The sequence below is a fragment of the Podarcis muralis genome, chromosome 9 (genome assembly GCF_964188315.1).
Source record: "Podarcis muralis chromosome 9, rPodMur119.hap1.1, whole genome shotgun sequence".
Classification (NCBI taxonomy): Eukaryota; Metazoa; Chordata; class Lepidosauria; order Squamata; family Lacertidae; genus Podarcis; species Podarcis muralis.
The window spans coordinates 22,086,230-22,106,507 of record NC_135663.1 but is presented as its reverse complement, the minus strand read 5'-3'; the positions used below and the strand labels follow the sequence as shown (position 1 = coordinate 22,106,507).

General features: G+C 42.3%; 1 protein-coding gene across 2 annotated transcripts in view; it reads right to left on the bottom strand.

Annotated features, from left to right (window-relative positions):
• NFKB1 (nuclear factor kappa B subunit 1) overlaps positions 1-20,278 on the bottom strand; it is a 68,560-nt gene that overhangs the window by 12,043 nt on the left and 36,239 nt on the right. Inside the window, exons 9-17 of one of the 2 annotated variants that reach the window (XM_028743625.2) lie at positions 20,070-20,174; positions 17,041-17,132; positions 16,291-16,357; positions 10,689-10,832; positions 9,337-9,429; positions 8,473-8,649; positions 7,967-8,108; positions 2,479-2,593; positions 1,344-1,545 (exon numbers count right to left, since the gene is read on the bottom strand). In XM_028743625.2, the coding sequence (XP_028599458.2) occupies positions 1,344-1,545; positions 2,479-2,593; positions 7,967-8,108; positions 8,473-8,649; positions 9,337-9,429; positions 10,689-10,832; positions 16,291-16,357; positions 17,041-17,132; positions 20,070-20,174 (1,137 nt within the window). Of the gene's footprint in view, positions 1-1,343; positions 1,546-2,478; positions 2,594-7,966; positions 8,109-8,472; positions 8,650-9,336; positions 9,430-10,688; positions 10,833-16,290; positions 16,430-17,040; positions 17,133-20,069; positions 20,175-20,278 lie in introns of both variants that reach the window. The other variant, XM_028743623.2, reaches the window with a different exon arrangement.

The following is a 20,278-nucleotide window of genomic DNA, read 5'->3' as shown; positions in this document are numbered from 1 at the left end:
CTTTGGTGCTCTGTGTTGCAATCTGCACCTTTAATATAAATTTTGTTTTCAAACTGCCTTGTATTTTTACTTTTTAGTATATGTGCTGCCGAAGCGAGCACTGTATTTTTACTTTTTAATGGATCTTAATTTTTATATGGTTCTGTTGCTTATTTTGTGTTTTCTATGGCAAATTTAACTGCTTTGGGCATGTTTTATGGACTAGGGGGGAAGCGGAGGTTTTGTTTATTTGCTAAATTAGTGGGTCAGAGTATTGCTTTGTTTATTTATACAGCTTGGTGCCCCCCCCATGGATGTTATATGAAACATTAACATATTATAGAATTCCACCCCCTCCACTTTCCCCCTATGGTATTAAGTATTGCATATTTTTCTCCCAGTCGCTTGGAGACCTTTGAGTGACAAGCGACTAGGGCAACCAATGATCAAGGGTCTGGAAACCAAGCCTTATGAGGAATGGTTGAGGGAGTTGGGTATGTTCAGCCGGGAAAAGAGGGGACTGAGAGGAGATATGATAGCCATCTTCAAATATCTCAAGAGTTGTCACATGGAAGAAAGAACAAGCTTGTTCTCTCCTGCTCTGGTGGGTAGGACTCGAATCAATGGCTTCAAGTTACATGAAAGGAGATTCCGTCTAAACATCAGGGAAAACTTTCTGACAGCTGTTCGACAGTGAAACAGACTCCCATGAGAGGTGGCGGATTCTCCTTCCTTGGAGGTTTTAAAGCAGAGGTTGGATGGCCATCTTTCATGGATGCTTTAGCTGAGATTCCTTCATTGTTGGGGGTTGGACTAGTCCCTTGGGGTCCCTTCCAATTCTACAATTCTAAGTTTAATAAATAAATGTTTTTTGGAAACAAGGACTATGAATGCAACATTTTTAAAATGAAAAAACCCTTATGCTTTCTCTATCAAAAAGTAATAGGGGCAGGGGAGATAAGATGAGAGGCAGTGTCACGTGGCTTTCTGCAATTTCTGCCTGGTTATTTGTGTGGGATGATTTTGCCACTCCCTTCCTGCAGTTACTCTTCTCCACTGTTGACTTTAGGTTGCAAGCTGCTTTAGAGCAGAAGCCTGACTTCCTGTTATAGTTTTGGTTTGCTGCTGCTGTTTATGTACAAAACTCGGAAAATCACCATGTACGCCGATGACACAGTATATAAAACATGCATCTGGAAGAAATTTGCATGTGCTTAGATGCAACAGCCCATCTGTCGATTGACAACACTGGGACTGAATCAGACATCTGTCCTGAAGAAGTGAGTGATAAAATGCTATGTTCTGCATGATCCTACAGAGTTTGAGAGACGTATAGCCAAAATTGCTCTGTGTCATGTGCCTACCTTCCCCGTTAGGAAGGTCTCTCATCAGAGAGGTCTCTTTGTGGGTAAGCAGCATACTCAACACCTTCTCGTCTCCTTGCTTCGCTGCTAGATGCAAGACCGAATTGCCATACCGGTCCAAGAGGCTCACATCTGCCCCAGCTCTAAGCAAGTCCTTCACCACTCCTGCCTGCTTTGTGATAACAGCCAAGTGCAAGGGAGTCTGCAAAAAGAAAAGAAAATAGGAACCACCCAAAGGCAGTGATAATCATAAACACCATTCATGCAACTGAATCTGTTACAAAAAGAAACATCCCAGTACCAAGCAAAACATCCACAAAACAATATGCTATGAATTTTAATTTGCATTTTTCACTTTCATTGGCTGGTATTCAAGTAAGTTTTACTCAGCAGATCTATTGCAATTAATGAACCTGACATACTCATGAACATTAATTTCAGTGGGTACACTCTGAGTAAAACTTAGTTGAGTGCCACCCAGCTAGTTGCCAATTTTAATTAATTATTTTTTTTGCTCTAACCCGATTCTTACACACTTTCCTTTTGATATTTATTGTAGTGTTACTTATTTATTGGACTTTGTAAGCCACCCTGGGCATCTTTTTATAGAAAGGCTGACTTTAAATGTAACAAACAAATGCAATACAAATAGGGGAAAAAAGGATTTCCCCAGATTAACCTGATCAATGTTCAATACGCCCTTGTCTTACTTAAAACAAGGATAATCCCTGATCATCACCCACGTTGGGTGGGGCAAAAATACATATTTTCCTCATCCCTGTCTTACAATGAATACAAAAGGTTGGTTCACATGAGTTGAGCAGCCAGAGAGATTAGATAGTGAGGGATCTTTCATTAGACTCTTTGGCACCCGTGTCATTTGACTCCTCAGCACTGCCTCCCTGCAGTGTCTGTCAAAGCATTCCACAGGTAGGGATGGAGGAGAAACTGAATTCAGCATGTGTTTAAAGGCGAATCGACCTAATTCGCTCTTTCCAAAATAAGACGCAGGCAGATATTCATGTGCATCCATTGAAATTTGACATTCTCTGAATTTTGCAATACATTCCATGGAGTCATCAGTAAGAGCAAAAGATGCTAAAGAAGAGGATCGTCTTCCCCATGGTTTCCATACCTGATAAAGGTCGTTTCTCACATTGAGCACATCATCAGCATTCAAATCTGCTACCACTTCTAAGAGGTTCCTCACCAGCTCCTTATGAAGATGAATAATTGCTAAGTGAAGTACGCTGATGTTGAACAAAGGGGGATGGGGAAAGAAATATACATATTAAGCTACACAATGTAAAACAGATAGGGAAAGAGGTATTTATGGCATGCATGGGGAACTGTATTGGTGCTGCTGCACTCCGTTTTCCATTAGCCTCCCCCAGCAAGGCCAATGGATCAGGGATGATGGGAATTGGAGTCCGCTAACAAGCTGGAGGGCTATATGCTCTCACTAATTCTGTTTCAAATCTATTTCATTACTGGACATGTGGCTAACATTTGTGCATGTTATCAAAGCTGTGTGAAATGAATGTGTAACCACTGTAAGCTTTGTAAACTGAGAGTTTTAATAATAATAAAACAGAGTTTTAATAATAAACAGTTTTGGCTTGCAAAGTGTTCAATGCATCATGGTTTTAGAGTGAAACATGTTTTATAAGTCTCACGGCTGTTCCTAAACAGTACCAGAGGAATTGTTTCTCCCCCAAGGAATTCACTAATTTTGGGCTCAACATGAAGCTTTCGCCATTTTTATACCGAATGTGATTCAAAACCACAAGATTCAGTGGGAAAAAGTGATATGTAAAAGGGGACAACCCCCCCCCCCACCCCATACACACTTGGTTTGTAAATTGAATCATTACAAAATCCAGCTGCTCTGGCTTTCAGTATTGTGACCACAATCTGACTGCACTCAGTTCCCATATATCCATTATTTCAGGATGCAAAAAAGCTGGTTAAAAAAAAACTATTGAGACACCCAACAATTCCTTGATGTTTCTCCAGCTGATTTTAAGATTTAGTTTGAAGCTGACCACCTCCTTTGCGAAACCTATTGCAGACCACCCTTCATGCTAAATACTTTTAAAACTTCTTTTTCTTTAGGCAGTCAGCATCAAGAGGTAGAATCCGTCCCCATGAAGCAGGAATCAAATCAAAACCATGAGTTTTCAAGAGGAAACAACTGTAAATGGTTTGTTTCCCTTTCCCATATTTATGGAGGGCAGGATCGGTGCCTTTCCATTTTACAATGACTCACCTGCCAGCGAAACCTGGCAGGCGGCTACAGGAGAAGCCTTTTGGTGTGATAGCATCCTAGTTGTAAGATGCCTTCCTCAGAGACGCTCACCTGGCACCTCCTTTGCATTCTTATCAGTTTCGGGCAAAGTCTTTTTGACCCATTCTTTGTGGCTTTTTAGGGGCCCCATAAGGGCTTTTTAATTGGACTGTCAAGTTTTGGCCATCTAAAGGATTTAAACTTGTCTTATGTTTAATTTTATTGCTTAATCTGTGCTGTGTGTGTGCACGCTTGTGTGTGTGTGTAAAGTGAATGCACACAGAATGTTAGCAATTTGAAGCACGCCACCCAGAGAACTCAAATGCAAATGCCGCAATTAAATAAATAATCGAATTGTAAAAAGCTGTCTTGTTGGATCAAAGTCAGATATGACTACGCTAGCATTCTGTCCCCAATAGCAGCCGGGCAGATACCTGGCAGTTTTCAAGCAGGGCACGAAGATGGTAATAATTCCATGTTTGCCGTTTGGCAATCTCATACTCAGCTATGCTTCCTTTGAACATGAAAGTTCCATTTGTTCACAACGGGCAATAGCCATGGAGGCTGGATGGCCCGACTCACACAATCTCTTCTATTAGAAAGGTACCCAAGCAGCGCTGAAATTAGTTGAACTGCAACAGCTCAACTGGCATTTATGGATAATGTATGAATTCGGCCTGTGTGGCGGTTAAGACACAATTAATTTGGAGCTTTTGCATTTCGTTCTGCATTGCATGAGCAGAAGGAACAGCAACAAGAGAAATCTACCTTGAAAGAATTTCCTATTTCATCCCCGCAATGTGACTAGGACTCATGCTGCTAAAATTATTGGGGTGGGTCAGTTTATATTACAGCTGGCAAAGCTGAACCCGTTTTCTGTTGGCACTGCAATTGCTCAGAAATGGCTAGATATGACCTGGCACCTTAAAGCAATTCACTTATTTTTTTAGGTGGAAGTCATTCAGCTAATATAAGTTGCATTATAAATTGCAAAAACCCTTTTCCTGTAACAGGTTAGTTTACAGCCAATTGGGACACCAGTGAGTATCATAAAGACTGGCCAGCAGAATGCTGCCTTAATTTGGTTAGCAATTAACATTAGGAGTTTAGAAATCAAGGCCCCCACTATGAAATACAGCAGCATTTATTTTACATTGCTTTTCATTGTAAGCCCATGTCTACATCTGTATCCTGCATGCTTTCTTTATTTCCCAATCAGTGCTGAATAGCACAGAGTTTGATACCATTTGTAAGTTTTAGTTATTTGATATTTTTAGATCACTGCTGTGCTAAATTCAATTCTGTCAGCAACAGTATTGCATGACTTTTAACTTGATTTAAATACTTGTAATAACTTAAACACACACATACACACAAAAACACAAGACAACTTTTAAAAATGTCCCGCACTGCCTCTGGAGAATGCTTAGGTAGGTTTATACTTTGCTGAGTCTTCAGGGTGAAAGGAAATTTCAGGAATGTAACACAGTCTCCCTGAAAATTTAATACAACCTTGGAACGCAGAGGTTGAGCTTGGACAACGTGCTAGATTTTAATTTGGAGACTAGGTATGCTGAAACCTATTACCAAATGCTTTCCTCCTTGCTCTACAGAGCCACAGTTGTATTGCAACATATCCCTCTAGGCAGAGATGTGCTGACTAATACTAATACTTCCTCAGAGAAGGGAATTTCCCATCCCGTCCTTGTCCCAGAGTGTGTTCAGGGAAGAAACCCACGCTGCAAGTGGTGAGATTCACTGGCAGCCTGTTGGATGGATATTACAGGGATGGACCCAGGGAAGTCAGTGGGATAAGGCTTGAGCAGAAACCCAGGGTAGCAGCCAACACAGGATTGTGCAAGATTCTGAATCAAAGCTTGAATCAAAGCAAGGAAGTGGGCTGGTCGGAGACTTCTTGCTTGCCTTCTCTACTGTTTACTCTAATTAGCAGTAGCTCTCTCTCAGAAAAAGGATCTCCTCTATCTGGGCATTCCAGGAGCTGGACTTTTACATGCACATCATGAGCTATGGGCCCCAATGGAAATTTATTGTGAAGTTTCAGTTTCAGACTGATTTTCTGAAACTATGTACTGGGAAGCCCACTAATTTTCTGAAACTATGTACTGGGAAGCCCATAGGTTCCATGAAAGTGTATCAAGGAATGAACACAGTTATGGCAGACAGCATAAAAGGCAGCAAGCTTGCCACGATCACCTTGCCACACAGAAGTGGTCAGCATATTCTCGAGTGCACTCTCAGTTCAAATGGGGTAAAACAGTGAGGCCCAACCTACGTGAACTAAGTGTGCATCCTAGCACACTCATCAGTCTGCAGCATCCTCTACCTGCACACAGGGGTCCCTCAGCAGATGAATCAGTGTGGAAAGCAATCCCTGAAAACAGGAAGTTTGAAAACCTCTGCAATAGATAATTAAACCCTGCACCTAAGCACTTTGGCTTCCTCTGGAATACATCTCATTGGATCTTAGGGGAGCATTGCAATTGGGTGGACCAAAGCATGGAGTAAACAACAGGGGCATGCAATTTGGGGCTGCCCTTTGCTATCCAAGCAAAAAACTGTGACAGCCAGTTTCTTCTTGGTGGGTGCAAGTGCTTCCCACAAACAGCAAAGGAAGCCCTTGCAAAGCCAAGTGGAGGAATTCCAGCTTTGGACACTGCTCAGGAAAGGGGCTCAGATTTCATAAAATTGTAGAGATGGAATTCATCTAGTCATCTAGTCCAACTGCATGCAACTGCAGGAATATGCAGCTGTCTGGAGACTGAGCCTGCAACCTTGGCATTATCAGCACCACGCTCTAACCACCTGAGCTATCCAGTTTGTCTTCTGAAGATGTCTCCCCCCTTCTCCTTCCCACAGAAAAGAGGTGGGGAATGTGCAGGCAACAGCCATTGCACAGCCATGGAACTACTACATGTGGAGCAGCAGCTAAAGGAGAATCTGCCCCACTTCTCTTTCCCACAGGAAATAGATCAGCAGGGACAGTGCAGGCTTTAGCAGATACATGGCAGCAGTTCTTAAGAGAACGGCCATTGAGCAGAAGCCAAGAAGCCCCCAATATCCTTTATGTGCCCCAGAGAAGCAAAGGGTCAGGCCAACCTCAAAGCTAAGAATGGGGTGGGGAATGGTAGGAAGCTGATGTGAAGATCCTGCAGCTTCAAAAAATTGCAAGGAAGGTTTGCTGCCCATCACACTCACTGGATGGTGTTGTCATGCTTGCCACGGGAAGCGTAATTGTAGAAGGCTGGTACAAGGAATAAATTATGACAGGTGAGGGTGGGGTAGTGGGGATACATTAGAAGGGGTGAGGGACCTGTTTAACTCTAGGGAGGCAAATGTCATTGGTGGCCAGGGCCAGAGGTCAAAGTCTGAGGCAATAAATGTGGATTTTATCTTTGTACAGTAGGCTACTTCCTATACACATGCACCCCTTTCTAGCCTCCATGAAGTCAAGTAAGAGCATTCAACACATTCCAGAGGTCAGTGTATAGCAGGGCTGGTAAAGGGTGTAAGCTGAGGAAGAGTGTGGCCTAGAGGCCAGGTAAAGAGGCCTGGAGGACTGCATTTGGCCCACAAATCTGGCCCCCATTCCTGCTCTAGAGGTTCAGACAAGGATCCCTGTGGCAAGTCACCCTACTTCTAAGACCACATCCTGATATGACTTTAATGGAGTAGCCTGGGAAGTTGGAGCTCCTCATCACAGGACTTGGCAGACCTCCTGAAGAGTGAACCTCCCGAATTTTCAAAGGATGGTGATAGTAAAAGCAAGTCTCAACACTCCCCTTGGACAGCTGTTTTTGTGAGAGTCCCACCTTCTCTTTGTATTCCTCGCCCCTTCTCCTAACAGATATTCTGCAAGAGAAGTCGGCTGGAATCAATCGTAAGGGAAGGAACTCCAAGAGCCTGAATTCTTGAGGAATGCTGGAAAAGGGCCAGGATGGATTTTATCTGCTCCAGAAGTCAAAAGGGAGTCAAATCATTTTGCTTCTGTTTCTAAATGAGAAACACCTACAATGAATCACTGGAATGCATCCTCATTTTGGAACTTCTACTTTCCATTCTTGCATCATCTCATGAGTAGAATATGACATTTATCACACAGGAAGAATGGTTAAAAAGAACAGTGCACATGTTTACTTGGAAATCTCACTGAATTCAGTAGGATTTAGTCTAAGCTAAGCATGCACAGAACTGTAGACTAAAGAGAGGATTCCCCTCCCCCTCCTAGAACACTTTCAGGAACTTGGAAGGGAATTTCTTATCAAATGCAAAATTGTCCTCCATCATGTTAAAGAGGGTTTTGGTGTCCCAGACTTACTTGTCACCATTTTCATCCTGGGCAGCTGTAAGGTGGCGCTGAACAGCCAGTAGCATCTTCACATCTCCAGTTACTGCATAGTCAAAAAGGGCATTTGCATGACGCTTAGCTAACTCCATGGCCTTCTCCAAAAACAAACCATCTATTGGGGGTGAAAACACACAAAATGTATCAGGGCACCAATCAGGCGCAGTTCAGTCACAACCACTGATCAGAACTTTGCTGCTAGAGAACACAGAGGTTTCAGTTCCAAGAAATTCAGTTCCAAGATAGCCTTAAAGCTATCTCATGAACTACAAGATTCCAGGATTCCCTCCCTGCTAGGAATCCTCCTTCAGCTCAGATTTTAATCTGAGCAAGAGAAGAATGATGGGGAGCTTCAGAAGTAGCTCTACTCTCCCTCTAGTTCCAAAACAGATCAGACATGGCCACTTTCGAAGTACCTAAGAGTTCAAGCCTGACCCAAATTTCTCCTTCCTAGCTTAGTACAAAATCAAGCCAGTTACCCTGTAAACAATTGTCTGCATCATAACATGGTGAGGCATCTTCTTCAACTTCTTTGGGAGTTGTGCTAGTTCTGGTTTTGCTTTTCTCATCATCCTCTACTTTCTCCTTGAATTTCACACTGCGTTTTTTGTTGCAGCAGATTTCACCATCGTTTTTTGGCATGCCATTTGACAGTCCTTAAAAGAGAAGTAATCAGTATTAGCTTACCCCTCCCATACCAATTAAGTAAAGCAAAACAAAATTAAAAGAAAAAACATTATTATTATTATTATTATTATTATTATTATTATTATTATTATTATTATTATTAAACAACAGAATTCAGCATCAGAGTATGTATTTGCAAACAGCTTCAACCTTCCCAGGCTTAAAATTGGGAGCAAACTCATGTACAAGCAAAAGGCATCTGATAGTATTTCCCAACTCTTGGAAATTCACACAATGGGGATTTATTAATCTGTGAAACACTTTGTTTCCACCCACCCTAATACTCTCATGTAATGAAGTCTAATACATGTAGCTGCAATCTTTGCACACTCTTCCTGTCTCTTCTGTCTCCATTCCATCCCTTCTTGGTTTCCCTTGTCTATATTTTTAGATTTGAAGCCACTTGTGGTAGAGACCTATCAAACCAGTTCTTTCTAAAGGACAATGTAGATGGATGCAACTAAATACTACTACTACTACTAGTAGTAGTAATAAAATATATAAAACCAATCATCATATGAGAAATCCAGTTTATATTGCTTAAATACTACATAGCAGTGATACTTATTTTGTTGATATTAAAGCATGCATTAAATTAAATTAATTAAATTCAACATATTTTTAAAATAAAAACCCCCACACTATTTGATGCTTACCATGCTTCATTCCTGCACCAGTCTTGTTTGTGCTGGAATGGAAGTGCATTGAATGCCCATAACCAGAAAACCCATAGGATGGGTATCCATACCCTAAAAACAGTAAGAAAACACACACACACACACACACACACACACACACACACACACACACAGAGAGAGAGAGAGAGAGAGAGAGAGAGAGAGAGAAAGAGATCAGTCATTAACTGAAGCTTCCCAGATAAATACACAAAAAGTATTCACTAGCCAACAACCAATAAAATGCCCAGTTTTAAATAGGCAGCTTGGAAGGTCTTCTTACATGCATCTCTTTCCATTCCATGGATGAAAAGGTAGGATACAAATAAGTCTTTCTTTAAAAAAAAACTGAACAGCTCCATTAAATTTTTCTTAACTCTTTTCTCAAGGCAGCTAACACATTTAGATGCCTAGAAAATGCCCCTTCAATGTATTTTACAATAATATAGAGTGCAAGCATACAACGCTTGCAACATTACATGTGCATGTAATGCAACTTTAAGAATGGGAGCCAATCTCTTCTCTTAGGAATTGGTCATACCAGCAATCATGTCATGAATATACTTCCATCAAAAGATGTTAAAGAATCCACCCCACTGTATCTGGGAGCAGCAGACAATACAGGAACCCCCATTAGCAAGCATGGCTTTATCCTGTGGATCACAGCCAATTTAGGGCTTAACCATCCTCTACAAGGAGAAAGCTTGGCACTTGGGGAAACTGGTGGTGAGAGCAGGAGCTTTCCCCCCTTTCCTAATCCTGTTATTGGCCTGGATTAGAAAAGGATCACACAGGGATCAAGGAACATAAGGGAGAGAGCACTATGTGTTTCTGTATGCAGAAACACAGGAGATACACAGCACCCACCAAGAATCCTTGCAGCATATAAAGTCACCTGCCTTATACAACTCATAAAGGTAAAGGAACCCCCTGATTATTAGGTCCAGTCGCGGACGACTCTGGGGTTGTGGTGCTCATCTCGCTTTATTGGCCGAGGGAGCCGGCGTACAGCTTCCGGGTCACGTGGCCAGCATGACTAAGCCGCTTCTGGCGAACCAGAGCAGCGCACAGAAACGCCGTTTACTTCCCCACTGGAGCTATTTATCTACTTGCACTGCATGCTTTCGAACTGCTAGGTTGGCAGGAGCTGGGACTGAACAATGGGAGCTCACCCTGTTGCGGGGATTTGATTGGCAAGCCCAAGGCTCTGTGGTTTAACCCACAGCACCACCCGTGTCCCTATACAACTCATAATGATGGGCATTTCACTAGTCAAGGAGAACATTTCAAAAATGTGCATCTCATTGGTTACTTCAGTTGTCATTTGTTTTTACCTGATCCTGCACCACCTCCAACACCTCCTCCTCCTCCTCCACCTCCATACATTCCACCACCTCCTGCACCTGCACCACTTCCGCCGTAACCATCTGAGAAGTTAGGCATGAGCTTCTGTCGTTTTCTTTGGACTTCTTCTTTATCTGCATTTTTTTTAAGCAAGAGAGATTTAACCAAAAAAATTAAGGTGTGTTCACTTTTGTTTTCAAGGCAATAGGCTCGTAACAGGTTAACAAATGAGGAACAAAATCTCCTACTGCAAACTACTGAGTGGAGTTCCAGTATTCGGGGAAGTGTAAATTTCTTTCAGTTTGCGTCTTGTTTCAGAAAGTGTGAATCGGGTATCTTTAAATGCAGGCTGAATCCAAGTTCTCCTCCATCCCTAACTTAGACACAGCCTGTAATAGAGGTGTGGAGAACCTACAGCTTTCCAGATATTGTTGGACTACAAGTCCCATCAGCTCCAGTGAGTATGGCCAATGGTTGGGGAAAATGGGATTTATAGTCCGGCATCATCTGAAAGGCCACAGATTCCTCATCCTTGCTGTAATGCAAATGGAACAGTGGCTTGATACCAAGTGAACAATAACCATTTGAGGAAAATCATTTGGTTTGAAATGGCACCTCTTCCTTTGCCTGTGACTGGCACCTTCTTACAGCCTCCAATAAAGGATTGAAAGCCTAAGTCAGGGGAAAGAACCACGGCAGAGAAGCTCTACCATGAAAAAGCATGCATGCACATGCGCACGCACAAGCTTTGACATGACTACAGCCCAAACCAGAAACCCCAATGCATTGATAATAATAATAATAACAACAATAATACTAATTTTTTATTTGTATCCCTCCCTCCCCGACAGAGGCTGGGCTCAGGGCGGCTAACATCGCAAAAAATATATATGCATAAAAACAGACATCAATTAATTAAACCACATCTTAAAATTAATTCAGACAAGTTAAAATCTGGGCAGGTGGCAATTATCAGGTTGGAACTGAGAGTGGTTAATACTTGCCAGGACCAACTATTTCCACACTGATCATACAAGGACCTGTGAGCGGGTTGGGGGCTTGTTTTATACAAAGGAAAATAAGTCAAACTGCATCCTGCCCAAAGGCCTGGCGGAACAGCTCTGTCTTGCAGGCCCTGTGGAAAGATATCAAATCCCGCAGGGCCCTGGTCTCTTGTGAGAGAGGGTTCCACCAGGTTGGGGCCATGGCTGAAAAGGCCCTGGCTCTAGTTGAGGCCAGTCGAATTTCCCTGGGGCCCGGGATCTTCAAGGTGTTGTTGTAAGCAGACCATAAGGTCCTCCGTGGGGCATACCAGAAGAGGCGGAACCATAGGTATGATGGTCGTAGGCCGTATAGGGCTTTAAAGGTTAAAACCAGCACCTTAAACCTGATCCTGTACTCCACCAGGAGCCAGTGCAGCTGGTATAGCACTGGGTGAATGTGATCCCGTGGCAGAGAACCCGTAATATGCAAGTGAAGGTAAGTTTTCTTGAAATCTACAAAATTCATTTTCATTTACTGCATTTGGCATTGAGTGCTCACAGTTTAGAACGTTCAATTTCATAAAGAAAAACAGAGAGGATTAATTGCTAGATGAAAGTGTGTGAAAAACCTATTTCTAAAATGAAGGCTGCACAGGGGACCAGTACCAGTTGGCTTTCTGTGCACCGCTGCTCCCCCTGGCTTCCTATTGCCTGGCTTCCTATTACTGAGAGGAATATGGGCATTGCAGTGGAGAGCTCAGCAAGGTGTAGGTGCAACAGTGGAGTCAATTGTCTGCTCTGCTTGCCTCTGCGCCATGCTCCCTGCTGCCTTGCCCTGTTCAATGACCAGCAGCAATGCACGGGGTTGGAAAGAAAGCCAGGTAAGAAATACCTGCACAGCAATACTGACAGGGTCATAGTCGGAAGGATAACACTGAATGCACTGGGAGGTACTGGTTAGGTGGGAGACAGCAAACCTTCCGTGAATCAGGGATGAGGAACCTACAACCTTACAGCAAGTTGTACTGCAGCTGTCCTCTGTCCTGACCACTGACCATGTTGACTGGGGCTGATGAGAAGGTACCATGTTCTCCTGTGCATGCACAAGTTCCCACCTCCCAAGAGGCCTTTCACCTGCTTGCAGAACCTCCAGTTAACCTAACTGGGAGCATATCAGGATGCAATCAAGTCAGGGAACTACACTGGCAGCCAAGGCAAACCTCAGACAAATCCAAAAGCTAATCCTGTATGCATATAGTTGCTCAGCTAATTAAAAGGCATTAGGTAATCCACGTTAGGTCTGTGGTTTTTTTTAGCTAGAAGCAAGTAAAATGCTGAAACAGAACGTGATATATAATCCAATTTATTGTACCATTTCTCCTGCAACTTTTACCAATTATGACTGGGTGGTATTCAGGTAAATAAATGTGTGAGCAAAACTACTTTAATTTGCTTCCCCTCCCCCTCTCCCCAAATCTGCTCCAGAGGGTTGGGGAAGGGAGGGGGAAAACCCCACAGCACAAGGTGCTGCTACTTACAATTATGTTGCATACAACCCATTAATCTTAACCTAAGGGCCAAACTACATGTGTTCTCCATTGCATAGTTCTGCCAGGGAGTGCAGTTTTCCTGCTTACAAATTGCTAGCGAGGGGTCCAGATCAGGACACTAGCACTGAAGACGGGAAGGCACTTTCACTCTTTGAACCACATTGCAGACACAGTCTGCTCTACCTCCGCCCACAAATGTCTACAATTTGCATTGCGAAAAACACACAGAGAGAAAAACTTTCACTCATTTCAATGGGATTTCTCTCATTTTGCAATGTAAATTGCATGTACGATTATTTATTTCTTATCCTACCCTTAGGAAGGGGCAGTATGTACATGGGAAAGCACATGTTTCTGTCCACAGAATGTCCCAGATCCAATTCCTGGCATCCTTAATCAAGGATCAGGTAGCAGTTGGTGCAAATAACCACCTCCTGAAGCGTCACCTTGCCAACAAAGGTCCGTATAGTAAAAGCTATGGTTTTCCCAGTAGTGATGTATGGAAGTGAGAGCTGGACTATAAAGAAGGCTGATCGCCAAAGAATTGATGCTTTTGAATTATGGTGCTGGAGGAGACTCTTGAGAGTCCCATGAACTGCAAGAAGAACAAACCTATCCATTCTGAAGGAAATCAGCCCTGAGTGCTCACTGGAAGGACAGATCCTGAAGCTGAGGCTCCAATACTATGGCCACCTCATGAGAAGAGAAGACTACCTGGAAAAGACCCTGATGTTGGGAAAGATGGAGGGCACAAGGAGAAGGGTACGACAGAGGACGAGATGGTTGGATAGTGTTCTTGAAGCTACCAGAATGAGTTTGACCAGACTGCGGGAGGCAGTGGAAGACAGGAGTGCCTGGCGTGCTCTGGTCCATGGGGTCACGAAGTGTCGGACACGACTAAACGACTAAACAACAAAACGAAGCATCATTGCCAGTCAGAGAAGTCAGTATGGGGCCAGATGCACAAACAGTATGCGGCAAATTCCTAGGCTTCTATACTAGAAGTATGAGAGCAGAAGTGATAACTATTTGCTTGCAGCTACTTTTCCTCAAAGTGGTACTTCCTTAAAGGAATCTCCATGCATTTTCAGTGACTTGCACACAAAACCACAACTACTGAGTGTACACAAAGTGTTTGTATATACTCCAAATACACAAAACACTGAAGTATATATTCACATACTAAGAAGAAAGAATTCAACAAAATGAATACATATTTCTGCCCTTGGACAATATCCAGCTAGCATAGTATGGAACCATTAAATTAAAAGAATACCGCATGGATATTTATAGTGGGATGAAGGAAAGACATGCCCTGCCTTAGAGTAGATCATTATCATCTGGGCATTTCCCCTGAAAAATAATCAGCTAGTCCCAGGATAGATCTGGAGGTGTCAAGGGAGTTTTTGAAAGTTTCTTTAAAGTTCAAGCATGCACCACAAACTCCAAAAAAAGAAGTGCACAGAGTTCATCAATTAAACCTGGAAATTACCTGATAACACATCACTTCCTGCCAGTTATGATAACGTCATCAACTACGAACTTTGTTCTTCCCTCATCTGTCTGCCTCATCTACATGAAAATGCTTCTCATGTGCCAAAGTTTTCAAGGCTTTTAAAACTTATAGCATGTTTGACAATTTTCAAACACAGGTGTTGTCCTCAGATCAACCTGGCATGTCAGTGTTAGAAAGAAGAGGATCTAATTGAACTTTTAGGCATGGAAATACTTTTACTTTCTTTCACACATTTAAAAGTAAGCCAGATGGAAGTTTTCTGCTTTTGGCATCACATATAGGTGGAAATGCAATTCTAATGCTAATCCAATGGTACATTTGACAAATATAGTCATTTACACACTAGGAGCACTTACAACTTGAAGGATCAACTAGAATGCCATGAGAAACACATTAAAATGTATAATTTAAAACTATGTATTTAATCAATTTATAGATGCTGTTCTACCACAGTACTCGAGGTAGCTTATATTAACCACTAAAAACAACTTACATAAATTAAAATCTAACAAATTATATGGAGCAAATAAGAACCAGTCTCCTTTTAGACATTTAAAAAAACACCTTCCACCGCGGTCAATTGGAACAATTAAACAAAAAGAAGCAAAGCATTAACTTTGAAATACATGAATGAAGCCTGAATAAAACCTTTTAACTTATGGTAGAAAGACCATCAATGAGGACCCTAAACGTATCTTTTGGGGGAGTGCTGCCCATAAAAGGCTGGTTGCAGCCCCTAAAAAGGCCCTTTCAGCCATCCTATGTGTCAGAGTTTATAGGAATGATAAGAGCAGCTCCAGCAGATCAGAACATCCATGCAGCTTCATATGGGAGAAGGTGGTCCTTCAGATGTTCTCATCCTAAGCATTTAGGGCTCTCTACAGGTCATAACCAGCTCTTTGAATTGTGAATTGTGCTTGTTAACTGACTGGTAGCCAGTGAATGGAAGGATACCCAGAATGGAATACAACCCTAAGGCTCAAAATGGTTTCCCGATCCTGCTGTAGACTGATCTGGCCTACTCAGGGTAAGCATTGTTTCATCTTGGACAGGAAGTACTATGAGACAGTTTCCTGTTGCAATTAAGCTTTGACTGAGTAACAAGACCCTCCCTTCCTGGCTTGTCTTTGGTCAATTATACTTTGTCCCTGGCTACTAAGCTTCATCCATTGGCACCTGGTTCCATTTCACCTCAGACTGCTGCCCACAGCCAACCCCTGACACATTATAAAAATTGTGCTTTCCAGAGTCCACTGGTCACAATGCACGAATATTCCTTTCATTACAGAGGGTCATTGGGCTTGAAAGTATTAATGTCAGACCATACTAACTGATGGTTGGATTGATTATGTGCAGTGTTATCCGAATTCAGCCACTATTTCTGGACAACATTGTCATCTAGAATCCACAACACTACAGGTAATTACCTAAGGATGAACACTACACCATGTTTTGAAATATACAATAATTTCAATAACGGCAAACTTTCTAAGAAGCTGGATGCTTTCCGACATCAACAATCCATATAAGCTTAATCATTTACCTTTGATTTCAGGATAGTATAAAAAGGGCTTTGGTTCACTCGTCTCTAGATCCGATTTTCGCCGTAACTGGACAAAAACAGATGCAGGTTTCGTGATATTGACATCTCGGTACTTCGGGGTTTTGAATACTATGGCAAACTGTAAGTGAACATTGAATAGGTGGTCAGGGGCAGTTTACACAATTTGTCATCCTGGCCTTTTTTCCAAGAGCAACGTCTGTGTACACAGTATCTATTATTTCTGTGGAGCAATTGGAGGCTTCCTCCTTACTCCTATTGTGACCATAGCTCTGATTGGTAGCTCCCAAATTGTTCACAGACATAAGGGCATGGGTAGGCAAACTAAGGCCCGGGGGCCGGATCTGGCCCAATCACCTTCTAAATCTGGTTTGTGGACCGTCCAGGAATCAGCGTGTTTTTACATGAGTAGAACGTGTCCTTTTATTTAAAATGCATCTCTGGGATATTTGTGGGGTATAGGAATTCCTTCACTTTCCCCCCAAAGTCTAGTCTGGCCCCCGACAAGGTCTGAGGGATAGTGGACTGGCCCCCTGCTGAAAAGGTTTGCTGAGCCCTGCATAAGGGAGAGGGAGGGGAGCCTCAAAGCAGATGCCAAAAAACCTTCTTGTCTAAGGATAGCCATTTCTTCAAGTCCATTTCAAGTCAACAGAACGGTGAAATTGATCATATCTGATCACAAAGCAGGTTCCCAAATGTTACTACTAATGCATCTTGACAATGTTGGCATACCTGTCTGTGCACATCAGTAGGCGAAAAATCTCCAAACCCTTCCCAGACACCGCCATTTTCATCCTCTTCGTAAAAACGGATCTGAATATCATCTGTATTGCAGACACAAGTTAATAACTGGTCAAGATATAGCACTGGTCCAGAATGGGGACAGTAAGGATTTTCTTAGGCAGGCTTCATGGAGAATATTACAGTGGTACTTCGGTTTACAAACTTAATCCGTTCTGAAAGTCCATTCTTAAAACGAGGCGTGCTTTCCCTAATGAGGCCTCCCACCACCAGTGCCCTTCCACCGTTCGGCTTCCATTCTTAGACCAAGGTAAAGTTTGCAAACTGGGACTCTACCTCCGGTTTTGCGGAGTTCGTAAACAGGGCTGTTCTTAAACTGAGGTATCACTGTACTACAATCTAATACACTTCCACTAGCCCTTTCTTGGTTTCTACACCCTGTTCAAAATGCTGGTTTTTATCTTTAAATCCTAAAATGGTCTAAAGCCATTTAAGGATCACATCTCATACAGACCTGCCTATGTGGCTCAGGTCATCTCCTGAGGTCTTGCTCTATAACGCCATCCCAAATCCAGCCAACTGATATGTGGTGGGTTTGGTGGCAACATGAGACAGGACTTTCTCAGCAGAGGGGCTTTACTAACTTGCCTGATCCCTGCATTCATGTGGCAGGTTAAAACTCTGCTCCTACAGAGGGCTTTGAAGATAAAAAAAAAAAAAATAGTTCCTACTATGCTCTATGAAACTGGACCATTTGGATTAACCGGAACACCATTTTATTAAAATTCACTTCCAAGTATGGCTAAACCAGAGTGGCATGCAAGACAAAATGAAACCCTTTCAGGTCAATTCATCCTAGGCTGCAGATTGGGATTGTCCTCTCTACCTGGGGTGGGGGGTAGGGGGTGAAATGGGACATAGGAAGAAAAGTTCCTTCTTGGCTGTCGTCAGCCTTCAGCACTTCAGCACCCTCCAATTGCACAACATTTGGAATCTATTATCTCTAAGTTGTAGGTGATGCACATCATAGAAGAAATACAGCAGTTCGTTGGTGCCTGTGGCTCTCCAAATGTTGTTTGGAGCTCCCATCAGCCTCAGCTAATAGTCAGTGATGGTGGGAGTTGTAATCCAATCACAACCAGATAGCCACAGGTTCCCAAGCCCTGGAATACAGACTGACTGGAGGTATCATCTCCAGATTGCAATTTTACCCAAAAAAGCCTGTATTTTCCATCTTTTGGTGTTGGCCAAAGAGGTTTGTTCCTTTCGAAATCAAGGGGGCAGTAGATGGGTGTTTATCTCCCATTCTTTAATCTGGAAGCCTTTACTGTGAAAAACCCTACTAACATTCTCTTTATACATTTCAATTCTCAAGGACTGAGAGATTTCAACAAATGATGTCATAAGGGAAAACTATCTTCATGTTAAGGGAAAACCCCATTTTGGGGTTTCCATTTAGTCAGACTTTTCTTTTTTTTCAAATGCAGCTTTTAACACACACATTTTTCACTTCCCTTCCTTGGATTAGAAATGACTTTCTGAGACTTCAGAAAAGTTACTCATAAAATGTCAAAACAAGGGAGTAAACGGTCCCTCCTGTGGACATTTATTGCAATTTGGAATAGCAGGAATTAGGCCTGAATGTTTTTTTTTTAATTGGAATTTTTAGGCCATCTTTCTGCCAAATTACACTCAAGGCAAATTTAAGCTTTATTATTATGTATAAAACAAGCATAACATAATTACATATTGCAATTTGATAAAACTCTGTAATAATAATAAAAAACACCAAAGACATTCTAAAAACTGAACAAAATCCCACACCAACACACCGGTCAAAATTTAAAAATATTTCAGTTTCAGGGCATCCATTTTAAATTGATATAGAAACATCAAATAAAAGCCCAACAACCATGTGAAGTTTTGACATTTCTGTTACACAGGCACCCGTCTACTTCTCTGACTATGAATAGTGCCACAGAACCATGGTATAACACACTGAGCTCTAAGGATTTTTCCATTTTCTTTATCTCAGAAACAATGATTCTTTAAACATTATCAGTGGGTCAACCTTGCATATGCCCAGTATATGGGGCATTGCTTTATTACTGAAATTTAATAGTATGAAAAAATCCCCAACCCAGCCTGGCACTTTCTTACAAAACAAAACATTATGGTCTTGGCAAAGGCTGTTTGACATATTTATTCCTTTTTTAATCCCCCCCCCCCACCCTCCAAGGAGCTCAGGGTGCTAGGAATAGTTCTTCCACACCCCCCGATTTTATCCACATTATAAACCCCCAGGTCAGGTCAGGCTGACAAATAGTAACTGACCTAGAAGCACTCAATATATTTCATGGCTGAAATGAGGTCTGAGTCTCCACAGTTACATGTCACATCCACACCCAGTGGCGTAGCGTGGGGGGTGCAGGGGGGCCCGGCCGCACCGGGCGCAACATCTGGGGGGGGGGCCCTCGCACTCGCAGCTCTCTGCCCCTACTAAAACCCACGGGTTAGGGGGCGCAAATTACTTGCCTTGCCCCGGGTGCTGACAACCCACGCTACGCCACTGTCCACACCATGAATTTCAAGTATGCTTTTAAAAAATCAACCCTTCTTTTCAGAAAATTATGGGAATGGTAATTCTGCAAGGGGAATAAGGGCCTCTTAACAACTCTCAAAAACCCAGAATTCCTTGGGGGAAGCGGTGACTGTTTAAAGTGGTATCATAGTGTTTTAATGTATTATTATTATTTAATTTATTTAATCAGTATACCAGTATGAAGATCACAGGGTGGTTAACAGCATAGACACATGAAATGACAACACAAAATACAGAATAAAACAGAACCAAACCAATAACCCCCCTCCCATAAACACATTTAAAAAAAATAATGTATAGTGTATAAGTAAATAATGTAAGGCCATAGTTTGACACCCTTAGAACAGTGGTTGTTATGCAGTCCTAGTGATTATCATAGAATCATGCTCAAATACGATAAAGCATCCTGAGTTCTCACCTTTCTGAACCTTGTCACAAAGAAGGTAAATCTCTTCTCCTCCTGTCACACAGCCTGCTGTCCGATCCATTCGTACAATTTTTAAGTTAGATGCATTGGGGGCTTCTGTTTGGTAAAAACGGGGAGTCTATGAAGTTTACTCCTGCAAGAGCCTCCTCTAGCCATGTTTTATTTTCAAAGTCAAAATGAAATACATCCACACAATATTC